The 17,270-nt window shown below is 41.1% G+C and overlaps 1 protein-coding gene across 1 annotated transcript in view; it reads right to left on the bottom strand.

Annotated features, from left to right (window-relative positions):
- The window catches only part of LIN7A (lin-7 homolog A, crumbs cell polarity complex component), a 156,944-nt gene that overhangs the window by 11,616 nt on the left and 128,058 nt on the right, over window positions 1-17,270 (bottom strand). Inside the window, exon 5 of the mRNA XM_061125195.1 lies at window positions 813-1,031. Within this exon, the coding sequence (XP_060981178.1) occupies window positions 813-1,031 (219 nt within the window). The remainder of the gene's footprint in view (window positions 1-812; window positions 1,032-17,270) is intronic.

The raw sequence follows: 17,270 nt of genomic DNA on the forward strand, positions 1-17,270 counted from the left end.
TACTTGTAAGCGTGGCTGTGGGGAATCCACTGAAACTATTGCAGCTTCATATGATTCATCTAAAAAATGGTGTTTTCATGATACTGCTGTGAAGGGTTTTTGAGGATTAGGGATAACACGTTGAGAAGGGCCTAGCACACAGCAGGCACTTCAGAGATGGTGATTCTTACTCGTAACAGTTTTTCCTGAAGTTTCTCTCTCTTTCTCTCTTTTTACTATTTCTAAAAACATGAAGCAAAACCTGACTTACCCTTGTCACCAAATGGAATTTAGAAAGACAGGTACACCTGAGACACATTTTAAGTGCAGACCCAAAGAGAACTCCAAAGTCTCAGAGCATAGACACTGGCAGGCCTCTATGTCGTCCTCGTCAATGGAGCAGCTTTCTAGTAAACAGTTTCAGTATTGTAAGGGGCATCTTCCCAGGGTTAGCACTAGATGGTTGTTTAGTTTGTACCCTGTGCTAAGGCAGCTGGCCAGGGAGGTAAGCGGGGCGGGAATGGAGCCCACACTCTTGTCATGAAACCGTGTGCCGATCTGTACAAAGGCATCATATAGTTTGTACCTGGCCCTCCTCAAGTATACAATTTTTTCAAAATCGCTTACATTTCCAGGGAATTTGGCTAAATGCAACATAAAATAAGCAACTGTCTCGTTAACATTTCCTGAGGTCACTGTTTTTCTGTTTGATTGATTTTGTTTGGATTATTAAGTCTAATGGTTACGTCCCAGCTGCCTAAGGAGCTGTACTTTTTAAGAAGACCAGACTTGGGTGTGCACGGGGCTCTCCCTGCATGGAGGGCACCTCTCACCTACGACGTGTGGTTTTGCTGTGTTTGTTGCTGCTGCTGCTGCTGCTGCTGCTGAATTAGCAACTGCTGCTGTTGCCGACGCCGGGCTGTCCGCAGCTTTTCAAAGCGAGCCTCCATTTCTTCTAGGACTTTCGGGGTGTATCGCACCACCAGCTTGACGCTGTCCTTAGCAGCCTTAAGCAGTTCTACAGCTTTTTCATGGTGCTCTCCTTCCACACTCTGAAATGACAGTGATATCTCATAAGGGGACAGTTCCCATGTTCTTTTCTCTGGAGCGAAATGCAAAATGAGTGTTATAGTACAACCTCTAAGAACTTGAAATTTAAAGAAGGTATGGCAAATTTATGGCCACCAACGTTATCATTTACTGCACGTGTAGTTGAACCACAAGCAGGTTAGCTGCACTAGGATACAGGATGGATGAAATGGAGATTCAAGATCGGAGGAGGAGAAATAATGAAGACCTAAAAGATAACACTTTTAGAATAGGATTGCTAAATATCAACTGGCAGAGTAATTGCACTGGTCCAGAAACCTTGGAAAAAATTTAAAAGGAATAATGAAGGGGGTAATGAAAAGGAATTCCTACCTGGTATTAGCACTTAAAAACAATCTACAATGCTTAAAGTAGTGTCTTATTGATGTAGTAAGAGGAGAATGAAACAGAATCTAAAGCAGATCCACTGCATAAAACGTATGTTACATGATAAATGTGAAATTCAGACTAAAGGAAGAAAGGATTGTTAAATAACGATGCTGGAACAGATAATAATTAAATGATACAAAAGAATGGGGATTCCAGTCTCACAGTCTATGCTACATATAGCAGAGTGATTAACAATTTAAATATAAAAATAAAACCATGAAACAACTAAATTAAAGCATAGGTCAGTGTTCATCATCTTGCAATGTAAAAGCAATTCTTAAGTAAAAATATCAATAAAAGACACCCCCACAATATCAGACCTAAAAATTGGAAGTTTTTAGACTGAAGAGAACAAACCTATGGTTACCAGCAGGGACTTGTGGTAGGAAGGGATAGTTAGGGAGTTTTAGATGGACACGTACACACTGCTATATTTAAACTGGAAAACCAACAAGGACCTATTGTACAACACAGAGAACGCTGCTCAATGTTATGTGGCGGCCTGGATGGGAGAGGAGCCTGGGGGAGAAGGGATACGTGTGTATGTGCCTGAGTCACCCTGCTGCGTGCCTGGGACTACCATATGTTTAACTGGCTCTGCTGCTGCTGCTAAGTCACTTCAGTCGTGTCCGACTCTGTGCGGCCCCGCAGACGGCAGCCCACCAGGCTCCCCCGTCCCTGGGATTCTCCAGGCAAGAACACTGGAGTGGGCTGCCATTTCCTTCTTCAAAGGAGGAAAGTGAAAGTGAAGTCGCTCAGTCATGCCCAACTCTTAGCAACCCCATGGACTGCAGCCCACCAGGCTCCTCCACCCGTGCGATTTTCCAGGCAAGAGTACTGGAGTGGGCTGCCATTGCCTTCTCCTTAACTGGCTATATTTCAATATAAAATAAAAAGTATTTTTTAAAAATGTAAGTTTCTATGTCTCACACACTATAAAAAGGTCAGATAAACTAAAACAAATATTTTCAATATACAACAGTCAATTCGTTAATATTCTTCAAACAAAGAGCTCTTCAGTTCAGTAGCTCAGTCATGTCCAACTCTTTGGGACCCCATAGACTGCAGCACACTAGGCTTCCCTGTCCATCATCAACTCCCAGAGCTTGCTCAAACTCACATCCATTGAGTCGGTGATGCCATCCAACCATCTCAGGCTCTGTCTGCCCTATCTCCTCCTGCTTCAATCTTTCCCAGCATCAGGGTCTTCTCCAGTGAATCAGTTCTTCACATCATAGTGAAAAGTACAGAGCCAAAGTATCGGAGCTTCAGCTTCAGCATCAGTCCTTCCAATGAACACTCAGGACTGATCTCATTTAGGATGGACTGGTTGGATCTCCTGGCAGTCCAAGGAGCTCTCAAGAGTCTTCTCCAGCACCACAGTTCAAAAGCATCAGTTTTTCAGTGTTCAGCTTTCTTTACGGTCCAACTATCACATCCATACCTGACTACTAGAAAAACCAAAGCTTTGACTAGATAGACCTTTGTTGGCAAAGTAATGTCTCTGCTTTTTAATATGCTGTCTAAGTTGGTCATAGCTTTTCTTCCAAGGAGCAAGTGTCTTTTAATTTCATGACTGCAATCACCATCTGCAGTGATTTTGGAGTCTAAGAAAATAAAGTCTGTCACTATTTCCATTGTTTCCCCATCTATTTGTCATGAAGTGATGTGACCAGATGCCATGATCTTAGGTTTTTGAATGAGTTTCAAGCCAGCTTTTTCGCTCTCCTCTTTCCCTTTCATCAAGAAGTTCTTTAGTTCCTCTTAGCTTTCTGCCATAAGGGTGGTGTCTTCTGCATATCTGAGGTTATTGATATTTCTCCCGGCAATCTTGATTCCAGCATATGCTTCATCCAGCCCTGCATTTTGCATGGTGTACTCTGCATATTAAGTTAAATAAACAGGGTGATGATATACAGCCTTGATGTACTCCTTTCCCGATCTGGAACCAGTCCGTTGTTTCATGTCTGGTTCTAAGTGTTGCTTCTTGACCTGCGTACAGATTTCTCAGGAGGCAGGCAAGATGGTCTGTTATTTCCACCTCTTTAAAAATTTTTCATAGAGTGTTGTGATCCACATAGTCAAAGGCTTTGGCATAGTCAATAAAGCAGAAGTAGATGTTTTTCTGGAACTCTCTTGCTTTTTCAATGAACCAACAGAAGAGCTCTTACAAGTCAATAAAGATCTAAGCAAAATGGGCAAGTGAACTCTTGGACAAATAATAATTTTTAAAAATGGCCAATAAACCTATGAAAAAACTGTCCAACCTCCCTCATAATCAAACAATGCAGATGAAAAAATATTTTGCTTTTAATTTAAAAATGATGAAGATGTATTTTAAAATATGGTGTATTGACAAGGATATAGGGAAAAGGTACTCATACACTGGTAATATTGTGACAAAAACTAATACAGTTTTTCTGCTGGGCACTGTTGTTATGCAATGGATAAAACCCTTTATAAATAAAGAATTTTACTTTAGAGAAATGTGCTAATGAAAAAATCAGACATGCACACATACCTGTAAGACAGATATGATATGACAGAAACAAACAAACAAAAAAACACATCAATTCTTAGCTTTTGAATCTCAAAAAAAATACTCTTTTGAACATAATGGCATAGACAACAGTTGGGGTAACTAAGTTTACTATAAGTAAACATCAAGAGGCTTCTCCCAGAGCTTTAAAAGTATCTCTAGGTTGGGACTGATGGTTTAATTGCCAAGTTGTGTCCAACTCTTGCGACCCCATGGACGACAGCCTGCCAGGCTCCTCTGTCCATGGGATTCTCCAGGCAAGAATACTGGAGTGGATTGCCATTTCCTTCCCCAGGGGATCTTCCTGACTCAGGAATCGAACCCAAGTCTCCTGCACTGCAGGCAGATTCTTTACCGACTAAGCTACAAGGAATTAGGGAGAAATAAAACAGAAGAAAATTATAATCAGACACCATAGAACCCTGAGTAGAGGAGACAGTCCTTTCCACTCAGCTGACCCCAGGGCAGATGACACAACCTCTAGTTTATAGGATCAAAGTGCAAAGGCCTTTTTTTACTTATTTCCCAGGTAAAGCTCAAAGAAATGTGTGTGATGTGACAGACAGGGTTCAAGACAGGCTTAAATACTGCCAGAACACTTAAGAGTGGCTCTGAAGTGGCAGAAAAGGCCACCCCAAAATCGGTTTAGATTACATTTTCACAACCCAAGAAGGGAGACTCGAATGAATATTACATTGAGTTACCAAAAAATGATTTTCAAGCACACAAGTTATATCTTGAGATTCATAATTACAACCATCATACATATTTGAAGATTTAAGAAATTGTGTTCCATTCTATCATTTGCTTCGGCAAGGTGGACGTGGACTGAGGAAAAAAAAAGCTTTGAATTAAACAATGTCATCGGTGGCCTTCAGTCATGTCTGAGAGCCAGGCAGATACTAAGGACTTAAGAAACGACTATGGAGAGCCCTGGGGGCAACTTATATAACCACTCTTTTGCCAAGTCTGGACTAACTAGAGAGCAGGGGGTTATAAATAGCTGTTGAGCAGAGTGAATTTTTATCTGTGGCTGAAGTCTAGGAAAGTAGGCTCATTCCTTGGTTAATTTATTCATTTAACTATTCACTCAGTCATTGACTTGGTCATTCAACAGATGTTTATTAAGCATTTATTTAGTTTACTAAGTTCTTCGGAAGAACATGCACGGGGGAAACTTTGACAACTTTGTACAGTATAAATTCTCTTTCAGTGTGGTTGAAATTTCTTTGTAATTTGCCCCAAGGTGAACTGTTAATGTATGGAATTCCCCTTTAAAAGGAAAACTGGATGATTTGCTTGTTTATGCCCTTCCCTAATTTCTTTTTTAATATTAAAACTAACAAGTTCTATGTTTTAGTAACAATGGTTCACCTGTTTTCTAGGCCAGATGATTAGTCTCCAGACTTCTTTTTGGCATTTGTCCTATTTGCTTTCATTTAATAAGGCTGGAAACTCTAGGTCAGACCTTGAGATGCTCATTATCCCTGGGTAGGCACTCTGCCTACAGTTCAGAGTTGCCCCAGGAGGGCTGTGGGATTAATACAGGGAGCCATCAGGTTCTCACCAGAGTGGATGGCTGAGAGAACTATGACTGGGGTTTCATACTCCACCCTGCAGAACTGGCAAGACTACCTCACTCACCCTCAGCCCTGCTCTCCACCATGCGTGCATGGTTGCATACTAAGTCACTTCAGTCATGTCCGACTGTGCGATCCCAAGGACTGCAGCCTGCCAGGCTCCTCTGTCCAAAGGAGAGGGTTACCATTTCCTTCTCCAGGGGATCTTCCCGACCCAGGGACCAAACCGCATTTCTTATATCTCCTGCATGGGCACTGGCAGGCAGGTTCTTTACCACTAGTGCCATCTGCTCTCCACCACACACTTAGCAATTGATAAAAGGCAGACTCCAATGTTCTTTGAATCCAGAATTTTTTTTTGTCTCAGTGCTCTATCTTTGGCTCAGATAGTGACTCTGATTTTTAGGGGCTCAGCAGAGTTAACAGGCCTCTTGGTCTGAATGTATGTTTCACTGTCTGCCCCACCAGGGCACAGAATTCACATGCGATCTGGTCAGTGTCACGCTTCAACATTTCCACTACTAAAAATGCTACGTTAAAGATAATATACATTACATGATTAAGCAGTATAATAGAAACCAAGAGGTTTGAAGAAATATAAGCATCTTTGTAGAATGTATCATTTCAAACACTTGTTAACTTTGTTGTTTAAACTGTTTTCAGAAAATCTGCATCTAGAAGACTGTTCTGGATGTCTCTCCTTTTCCACTGGCATTGTCTACTTTATTGATATTTTTGAGGGCATATGTTTGTCTTCTTAATCTATAATTTATCTCGGAAGTGCTTTCAGTTCATCAGTATAACTTCTTAATAACAATAAGACAGTTTTCTCTCCTTTCTTTCCCTTTTAAAGTAAGAACAAAAAAGCAGACAACCTTTCTATGGAGTTCCTGTTCCATGAACTAAGGAAAGGTCAAGCTCTCTGCTCCGTTAGGATACACATGCTGATGAACAAACACCCATCAGTAGGGTTCCCTAGCCCTGACAGTTTATCATTTGTTCCTACTTTTGACTTTGTCTCTTTCTCACTCTTAATGAAACTAAGCCTTATTTCAAGCTAAATATTTGAAATATGTTTTGAAATATGATAGTTTATTTGTAAAACAGTTAAGCTGTCTTCCTATTACAGATATATTATACACACACATTCAGGAATTGTCCTTTATAAAAATTAGCCCAGTTTGAGAAGTCACTGAAAACTTGTAGCACTAGCTTTTCACATAGGATGAAAATGTGGCCCTTATGTGATTTGAGGAGACCTAGGAAAACTTCTCCTCTATGACCCACCTCCCAGAATATTGGAAATAAAAGCAAAACTAAACAAATGGGACCTAATGAAACTTAAAAGCTTTTGCACTACAAAGGAAACTATAAGTAAGGTGAAAAGACAGCCCTCAGATTGGGAGAAAATAATAGCAAATGAAGAAACAGACAAAGGATTAATCTCAAAAATATACAAGCAACTCCTGAAGCTCAATTCCAGGAAAATAAATGACCCAATCAAAAAATGGGCCAAAGAACTAAACAGACATTTCTCCAAAGAAGACATACAGATGGCTAACAAACACATGAAAAGATGCTCAGCATCACTCATTATTAGAGAAATGCAAATCAAAACCACAATGAGGTACCATTACACGCCAGTCAGGATGGCTGCTATCCAAAAGTCTACAAGCAATAAATGCTGGAGAGGGTGTGGAGAAAAGGGAACCCTCTTACACTGTTGGTGGGAATGCAAACTAGTACAGCCGCTATGGAAAACAGTGTGGAGATTTCTTAAAAAACTGGAAATAGAACTGCCATACGACCCAGCAATCCCACTTCTGGGCATACACACTGAGGAAACCAGATCTGAAAGAGACACGTGCACCCCAATGTTCATCGCAGCACTGTTTATAATAGCCAGGACATGGAAGCAACCTAGATGCCCATCAGCAGATGAATGGATAAGGAAGCTGTGGTACATATACACCATGGAATATTACTCAGCCATTAAAAAGAATTCATTTGAACCAGTCCTAATGAGATGGATGAAGCTGGAGCCCCTTATACAGAGTGAAGTAAGCCAGAAAGATAAAGAACATTACAGCATACTGACACATGTATATGGAATTTAGAAAGGTGATAACGATAACCCTATATGCAGAACAGAAAAAGAGACACAGAAATACAGAACAGACTTTTGAACTTTGTGGGAGAATGTGAGGGTGGGATATTTCAAAAGAACAGCATGTATACTATCTATGGTGAAACAGATGACCAGCCCAGGTGGGATGCACGAGACAAGTGCTCGGGCCTGGTGCACTGGGAAGACCCAGAGGAATCGGGTGGAGAGGGAGGTGGGAGGGGGGATCGGGATTGGGAATACATGTAAATACATGTAAATTTTTGTAATTTTAGATTTCATCCTCTTGCTTTAAGAGTTCTGTTGTACCTACTGCAATCTGAGGAAGTCATTAGAATGGATTAAGTTAACAAGACTTTCCAACAGACATCAGATAAAAGATGTATGTCATGAAGGAGTTGAGGGATGGTGAGGAAGGCATGGGGTAAACTAGGTATCCAGGAAATATTTAGACCAAAGAGAAGTGGTCCAAAAAGAGAAAAGCCCTGAAAAATATTACCTACCCCACAGAAGCACCTAGTCTGGACATGGGCCTTCACCAAATTAAAGGGCAGAAGGAAGGATGGACATTCCCATCTTGAAAATATTTCTTTCCCTTGCTAAAGTTTTAGAAAGTACACGTAGAAATCAAAATGAAAAGGTGAGTTCAAATGGTTCTATTACCATTTCCAAAGGCTTAAGAACTGGATCTTCTATAATGTTAATATATAAAGTAATATATTTTCATTCAGGAATGTGAGAAAAATTAGCTCAGTAAGTAACGAGATGCATACTTGTTTCATTAGTAATCTCATGCAGTAGTAGAAAGCTCTGGAAAGCTTTAAAGTTAATCTGATTGAAGTTTAACAAATCAGTAGATGGCGAATGAACCAACTTTTCAACATGGTCGTGTTCCGATTTTTCAATAGTTTTTATTTCCACACATTGTGAGTTATCAAAGTGGCTACTGTTTCTTGGTACCCTCAGTGTCCTGGCTGATTAAGAATCTTAATAAGAGGGAGCTCTGGATTACATTGCACACTTGCTCATGATAGGTACTCTCTCTTCCCTGTTATAGAGAAACTAGCTGCTAAATTTTGATCTCAGACCTCCAGTGGAAGAGATGCCTGCCTGGAAAGGGACCTCATTATCTGAGCACAATCAACTGCCAAATGAGCTGCACCCAGCACTCCACGGAGTTCTTTCTCTGTGAGGATTACAGGGACACAGTCCTGACCCCGCTTGCTGATAAGCTGTTTAAACACTTGGTTGGATAACCAAGAGTTGGCTATACCTCTCAGTTACTGTAGGAATATCTAGAGCCAAGTTCATGTTTAGGGTCCTACATACATCAGCCATTCTTTTGGATTAAAGGCTAAATGATGTCATCAAGAAATAAATGGAAAAAAAAAAAGAAAAATAAATAAATGATATCAAGGATATTGGGTTATAATATTTGGGTACAACTAAGCCTCTCAGAAACTCAGAACCTTCACGCTGTAAAGGCCCTGAGAAACCACCTCATTTGTCTCCTTGCATCTTAATACACAAGAAAATAAAGACTTGAGAGTGGCCGTGACCTGGTCCATTTTATAAACTTGTTAGTTGCAATGCTGGATTAGAACACATTATCTTTGATGACAGTTCTTTTAACAATCTTGTTCTGCATTTCGAGATTAACTAATTTAGATTGTGGTGGGTCAGTTTTTACAGGATGTGAGGGATAGGAATATAGGAGTATAAAATGTGTCAACCCTAAAAAAAAAAAAAAAAAAAAAAAAAGATGTGTCGACTCCTAGCTCTAAAGCATATAAGTTGGCCAGTGAAGAAGCACTATGAAACTACAGGCTCACTATTAGTGGATTATAATTCTCAACATTGAAAAGGCCCTCTATAGCCAAAGACAGACCCATTTCTTTCCTACAAAGGTAACTGTGGAAAATTATTCCATCTGAAATGAAATGATCATTTATACATAATAAACATGGGTGTGTGTGTGTGTGTGTGTGTGTGTGTTCTAACATTCATTGAGCACTTAGTGCAAGGCACTGCTAGCTGCTTTGTGTGCATTATATCTAATCCTTATAACACCAAAAGAAAGGCAATACAGAGCTTAAGAAATTTGTGCCCGGTACCCGACTAGTCAGTGAAACAGATGGAACCTAACTGATATCTGTTTCCAGAGACTAGACTCTTACCAATCCATAACCTTGAACAAGATAATGGAAAGTAAATATCGTATCAGTGGCTCTCCTTTTCATGGGTACTTTCAGATCAGTTGTTCTTGAACTTGAATGTACATAGAAATCAACTTAAGCACTTACAAAATACAGAGACCTAGGCTGTATCCTACACTTGCCATATCAAGGTCCACAGCAGTGTGACCTAGGAACGTGCGACATCACAAAACTCTGATGCAGCCAGCCAGTCACTGACATGAAGATTAGTGTTTAGACATGGTGCCCTTGACTATAACTACCTTGAATAGTAAATGCCCTCTTGAACAGTTCCTTTACTATGTCACCCCAGGAGAGAGGTCTGGGTAGGTGAGGGACATCTTATAATACTGCCTTGGTGTAGCCCTCTAGTCAGTATTTTTGGTCATTAAAAAAGGCATATTGATTGGATGCTTAATTAAGAACAGAATATCCCCACACAAATTACAGGATGTATTCAGGAAAAAAAGCAAAAAAAACTTTATGACTCTCTGATCCTCTCCTTTTCTCAAATATGTTAATATCCTTTCTAAATGTATTCTTTTTTCCTGAAGAAAAGTGGCAAGTATAAAAAGTATGATGTTTATCCTTTGGAAAAAATATGCTAATTCTCTCCCAAAGTACTTTGTTCCTGCCTAAATGCTAATATCTTTTTCAGTGCACTGTAATTTACAATTACAATCATTCTGCAGACACCAGACCATCCTAGAGCAGGATGAGTCTTATTTATCTTTGTGCAGCATCTATTGCGTGCTCCATAAATACCGAGTCAATGAATAAGTCATACATACACACATATATATTTCCTATTAAGCTAAGGAGCCAGTACCACCTAGGTTTGAATTTGAGCTTCTTCACATAGCAGCTTTGTGAGCTCAGACAAACTGCTTAGCATCCCTGAGTCTCAATTTTCTCATCTGTAAAAAGGGTATCAGAGAGTATCTACTTTATAGAATCATTACATTTAACATACACAAAGCACATGGAAGAGAGCCTGGCACTTTAAAAGCGTCCAACAAACATTGGCTCTTTGCTGAACCGTTTCCTGTTCGATCATGTTACTGTAGGGCTTCAGGCTTTCAAGGACAACAGCAGTAACAAAATATAATTTGCCTTTGGAATAGGTAGACGTTTCTTTTCTATTATCTAGGAAGTAAAAAAAATATATTTACTAGATTAATAAATAATGTATGGAATGTTGGAAACAGGTTTAGAACTACTTAGGTTAATCAACGGCTTCTAATCACAGTCAAGTAATTTAGAAGCACCAGTTCCCTACATAACAACTGTTATGCTAATTAAAAATGAAAATTCATGACAAACTGCTCTCTCCATCCCTCCACAGTGCCACACTTTGTTAGGGAAAGAAAGAGTGTGCTAGAGACTCATCATGTGCGCAAACCTGAGAGGGGGGAGCTACTACAGAACCAAACACTAGGAGAGAGCAATGTGATCATCACCTGGAGCCAGACATGCTGGAGTGTGAAGTCCAGTCGCCTTAGGGAGCACTGCTATGGACAAAGCTAGTGGAGGTGATGGAATGCCAGTTGAGCTATTTCAAATCCTAAAAGATGATGCTGTTAAAGTGTGGCACTCAGGATGCCAGCAAATTTGGAACAGTTGGCAGTGGCCACAGGACTGCAAAAAGTCAGTTTTCATTCCAATCTCAAAGAAGGACAACGCCAAAGAATGTTCAAACTACCGCACAAACGCACTCATTTCACATGTTAACAAGGTAATGCTCAAAATCCTGCAAGCTAGGCTCCAACAGTACATGAACTGATAATTTCCAAAAGTACAAGCTGGATTTAGCAAAGGCAGAGGAACCAGAGATGGAAGACTCAACATCTGCTGGATCACAGAAAAAGCAAGGAAATTCCAGAAAAACATCTACTTTTGCTTCATTGACTACACTTAAAGCCTTTGACTGTGTGGATCACAACAAACTGTGGAAACTTCTTGAAGAGATGGGAATACCAGACCACCTTACCTGCCTCCTGAGAAATCTGTATGCAGGTCAAGAAGCAACACTTTGAACAAGAAAAGGAACAATGGACTGGTTCAAAATTGGGAAAGGAGTCCCTATTTATTCAACTTCTATGCAGAGTACATCATGTGAAATGCAGGGCTGGATGAAGCTCAAGCTGGAATTAAGACTGCTGGGAGAAATATCAATAACCTCAGATATGCAGATGACACTACCTTTACGGAAGAAAGCAAAAGAGGAACTAAACAGCTTCTTGATGAAAGTGAAAAAGGAGAGTGAAAAAGTTGGCCCAAAACTCAACATTCAAAAAATGAATATCATGGCATCTGACCACATCACTTCATGGCAAACAGATGGGGGGAAAGTGGAAAGAGTACAAGAATTCATTTTCTTGGGCTCCAAAATCACTGTAGATGGTGACTGCAGCCATAAAATCAAAAGATGCTTGCTCCTTGGAAAAGCTATGACACACCTCGACAGCATACTAAAAAGCAGTGTCATCACTTTGCTGACAAAGTTGTGTACAGTCCAAGCTATGATTTTTCCAGTAGTCATGTATGGATGTGAGAGGCGGGCCATAAAGAAGTCTAAATACCAAAGAATCAATGCTTTCAAACTGTGGTGCTGGAGAAGACTCTTAAAAGTCCCTTGGACTGCAAGGAGACCAAACCAGTCAATCCTAAAGGAAATCAATCCTGAATATTCATTGGAAGGACTAATGCTAAAGCTCCAATATTTTGGCCACCTGATGCAAAGAGCCAACTCATTAGAAAAGACCCTGTTGCTGGTAAAGATTGAAGGCAGGAGGAGAAGGGGATGACAGAAGATGAGATGGTTGGGTGGCATGACTGACTCAATGGACAGGAGTTTGACTAAACTTTGGGAGATGGTGAAGGACAGGGAAGCCTGGCGTGGTGCAGTCCACGGGGTCACAAAGTGTTGGACACGACTGAGCAACTCAACAACTACAACAAAACATATATATGGCTTCCCAGGTGCCTCAGTGCTAAAGAATCTGCCTCCCAATCAAGCGACTCAGGAAACACAGGTTCAATCCCTGTGTCGGGAAGATCCCCTGGAGCAGAAAATGGTAACCAACTCCAGTATCCTTGCCTGGAAATTCCATGGACAGAGGAGCCTGATGGAGTATAGTCGATGGGGTCACAAGGAGTCAGAGATGACTGAACACACACACATGCAAACATATGCACAAATGCACACATATACACACACATATACACATATGCATACACATACATGTACATATCTACAGCCATCTTCAACAGTACAAATGTGAACACTAGAGATGTGAAACCAGAACAAAGCTGTGTGGAAAAATATTCCTAGAAAATGAGATCTTTAAATCAGTCTGTTAATTTTTGAGTGGTAGGCTTCATGTGGGAAGTAAAGATTACAAGGAACCCTACCAATCATGATTCATACTGATTTGTGCTTCCAAAATACAGGGTCCGCCCACCTACACTCTCCCAAGCCATGACACTCTGACACTAAATCCCCCCACCCCCACCCCACAACCCCAAGCAGAGCATTTTGCAAGTGTTCAGAAGCAGGAACATCAAAACTGCTGACTCTCAATATTTGCTTCCAGGTCTGGTTTGGTATCTTTTTTGGTGGTGTTAGTTCTAGAAGGTCTTGCAGGTCTTCACAGAACTGTTCAGCTTCTTCAGCATTACTGGTTGGGGCATAAACTTGGATTACTGTGATACTGAATGGTTTGCCTTGGAAATGAACAGAGATCATTCTGTCATTTTTGAGATTGCATCCAAGTACTGTATTTCAGACTCTTTTGTTGACTATGATGGCTACTTCATTTCTTCTAAGGAATTCTTGCCCACAGTAGTAGATATAATGGTCATCAGAGTTAAATTCACCCATCCCAGTCCGTTTTAGTTCGCTGATTCCTAGAATGTCGACATTTACTCTTGCCATCTCCTGTTTGACCACTTCCAATTTGCCTTGATTCACAGACCTAACATTCCAGGTTCCTATGCAATATTGCTCTTTACAGCATCTGACTTTGTTTCTATCACTAGTCACATCCACAACTGGGTGTTGTTCTTGCTTTGGCTCTTGTCTCTTCATTCTTTCTGGAGTTATTTTTCCATTGATCTCCAGTAGCAAACTGGGCACCTACCGACCTGGGGAGTTCATCTTTCAGTGTCCTATCTTTTTGCCTTTTCATACTGTTCATGGGGTTCTCAAGGCAAGAATACTGAAGTGGTTTGCCATTCCCTTCTCCAGTGGACCATGTTTTGTCAGACCTCTCCACCGTGACCCATCCATCTTGGGAGGCCCTACACGGCATGGCTCATAGTTTCATTGAGTTAGACAAGGCTGTGGTCCATGTGATGAGATTGGTTAGTTTCTGTGATTGAGGTTTTCAGTCTGTCTGCCCTCTGATGGAGAAGGATAAGAGGCTTATGGAAGCTTCCTAATGGGCAAGACTAACAGGGGGAACACAGACTTCCCTGGTGACTCAGGTGGTAAAGCATCTGTCTACAATGCAGGAGACCTGGGTTCGATCCCTGGGTCAGGAAGATTCCCTGGAGAAGGAAATGGCAACCTGCTCCAGTACTCTTGCCTAGAAAATCCCACGCACGGAGGAGCTCGGTGCTGGCTACTGTCCATTGGGTCGCAAAGAGTTGGGCACGACTGAGTGAGTTCACTATCTTTCTTTCTTTCTTTCTTTAACAGGGGGAAACTGGGTCTTGTTCTGATGGGCGGGGCCATACTCAGTATATCTTTAATCCAATTTTCTGTTGTTGGGTGGGGCTGTGTTCCTTCCCTGCTATTTACCTGGGGGCAAATTATGGTGGGGGAAATGAAGATAATGGCTACCTCCTTACAAAAATCACATGCATGTACTGCTACACTCTCTGCCCTCAACCCTGCAGTAAGCCACCACTGACCCACGGCTCTGTTGGAGACTCCTGGACATTCCCAGCAAGTCCTTTTCATTATAGGGGACTGGAATGCAAAAGTAGAAAGTCACAAAACACCTGGAATAACAGGCAAATTTGGCCTTGGAGTACAGAATGAAACAAAAGCTGATAGAGTTTTGCCAAGCAAACACCCTCTTCCAACAACACAAGAGAAGACTCTACACATGGACATCACCAGATGGTCAACACTGAAATCAGGTTGATTATATTCTTTGCAGACAAAGATGGAGAAGCTCTATACATTCAGCAAAAACAAGACTGGGAGTTGACTGTGGCTCAGGTCATGAACTCCTTGCTGCCAAATTCAGACTTAAATTGAAGAAAGTAGGGAAAACCACTAGACCATTCAGGTATGACCTAAATCAAATCCCTTATACAGTTATACAGTGGAAGTGAGAAATAGATTCAAGGGATTAGATCTGATATACAGAATGCCTAAAGAACTATGGACATGACTATAGACATGATGAACTATGACACTGTACAGGAGACAGGGATCAAGACCATCCCCAAGAAAAAGAAATGCAAAAAGGCAAAATGGCTGTCGGAGGAGGCCTTACAAATAGCTGTGAAAAGAAGAGAAGCAAAAAGCAAAGGAGAAAAGGAAAGATATACCCATTTGAATGCAGAGTTCCAAAGAATAGCAAGGAGAGATAAGAAAGCCTTCCTCAGTGATCAATGCAAAGTAATAGAGGAAAACAATAGAATGGGAAAGACTGGAGGTTTCTTCAAGAAAATGAGAGGTACCAAGGGAACATTTCATGCAAAGGTGGGCACAATAAAGGACAAAAATGATATGGACCTAACAGAAGCAGAAGATATTAAGAGGTGGCAAGAACACACAGGAAGAACTATACAAAAAAAGATCTTCATGACCCAGATAACCACGATGGTGTGATTACTCCCCTAGAGCCAGACATCCTGGAGTGTGAAGTCAAGTGAGCCTTAGGAAGCATCACTACGAATAAAGCTAGTGGAGGTGATGGAATTCCAGTTGAGCTATTTCAAATCCTAAAAGACGATGCTGTGAAAGTGCTGCACTCAATGTGTCAGCAAATTTGGAAAACTCAGCAGTGGCCAAAGGACAGGAAAAGGTGAGTTTTCATTCCAATCCCAAAGAAAGGCAATGCCAAAGAATTCTCAAACTACTGCACAATTGCACTCATCTCACTGGCTAGCAAAGTAATGCTCAAAATTCTCCAAGCCAGGCTTCAACAGTACATGAACCGTGAACTTCCAGACATTCAAGCTGGTTTTAGAAAAGGCAGAGGAACCAGAGATCAAATTGCCAACATCCGTTGGATTATCAAAAAAGCAAGAAGGTTCCAGAAAAACATCTATTTCTGCTTTATTGACTATGCCAAAGCCTTTGACTGTGTGAATCACCAAAAACTGTGGAATTCTTCAAGAGATGGGAATACCAGACCACCTGACCTGCCTCTTGAGAAATCTGTGTGCAGGTTGGGAAGCAACAGTTAGAACTGGACATGGAACAACAGACTGATTCCAAATAGGGAAAGGAGTACTTCAAGGCTGTATATTGTCACTCTGCTTATTTAACTTATATGCGTAGTACATCATGAGAAATGCTGGGCTGGAGGAAGCAGAAGCTGGAATCAAGATTGCTGGAAGAAATATCAATAACCTCAGATATGCAGATGACACCACCCTTATGGCAGAAAGCGAAGAAGAACTAAAGAGTTTCTTGTTGAAAGTGAAAGAGGAAAGTGAAAAAGTTGGCTTAAAACTCAACATTCAAAAAACCAAGATCATGGCATCTGGTCCCATCACTTCATGGCAAACAGATGTGGAAACAGTGGCTGATTTTATTTTTCTGGGCTCCAAAATCACTGCAGATGGTGACTGCAGCCATGAAATTAAAAGACGCTTACTCCTTGGAAGAAAAGTTATGACCAACCTAGATAGCATATTAAAAAGCAGAGACATTACTTTGCCAACAAAGGTCTGTCTAGTCAAGGCTATGGTTTTTCCAGTAATCATGTATGGGTATGAGAGTTGGACTATAAAGAAAGCTGAGCGCCGAAAAATTGATGCTTTTGAACTGTGGTATTGGAGAAGACTCTTGAGGGTCCCTTGGACTGCAAGGAGATCCAACCAGTCCATCCTAAAGGAAATTAGTCCTCAATATTCATTGGAAGCACTGATGTTGAAGCTGAAACTCCAATACTTTGGCCACCTGATGCAAAGAAATGACTCATTTGAAAAATCCCTGATGCTGGGAAAGATCGAAGGTGGGAGGAGAAGGGGACGACATGGATGAGATGGTTGGATGGCCACACCAACTCAATGGACATGAGTTTGAGTAAACTCCAGGAGTTGGTGATGGAGAGGGAGGGCTGGGGTGCTGCAGTCCATGGGGTCGCAAAGAGTTGGACATGACTGAGTGACTGAACTAACTGAAC

Source organism: Dama dama, chromosome 3 (assembly GCF_033118175.1).
Source record: "Dama dama isolate Ldn47 chromosome 3, ASM3311817v1, whole genome shotgun sequence".
NCBI lineage: Eukaryota > Metazoa > Chordata > Mammalia > Artiodactyla > Cervidae > Dama > Dama dama.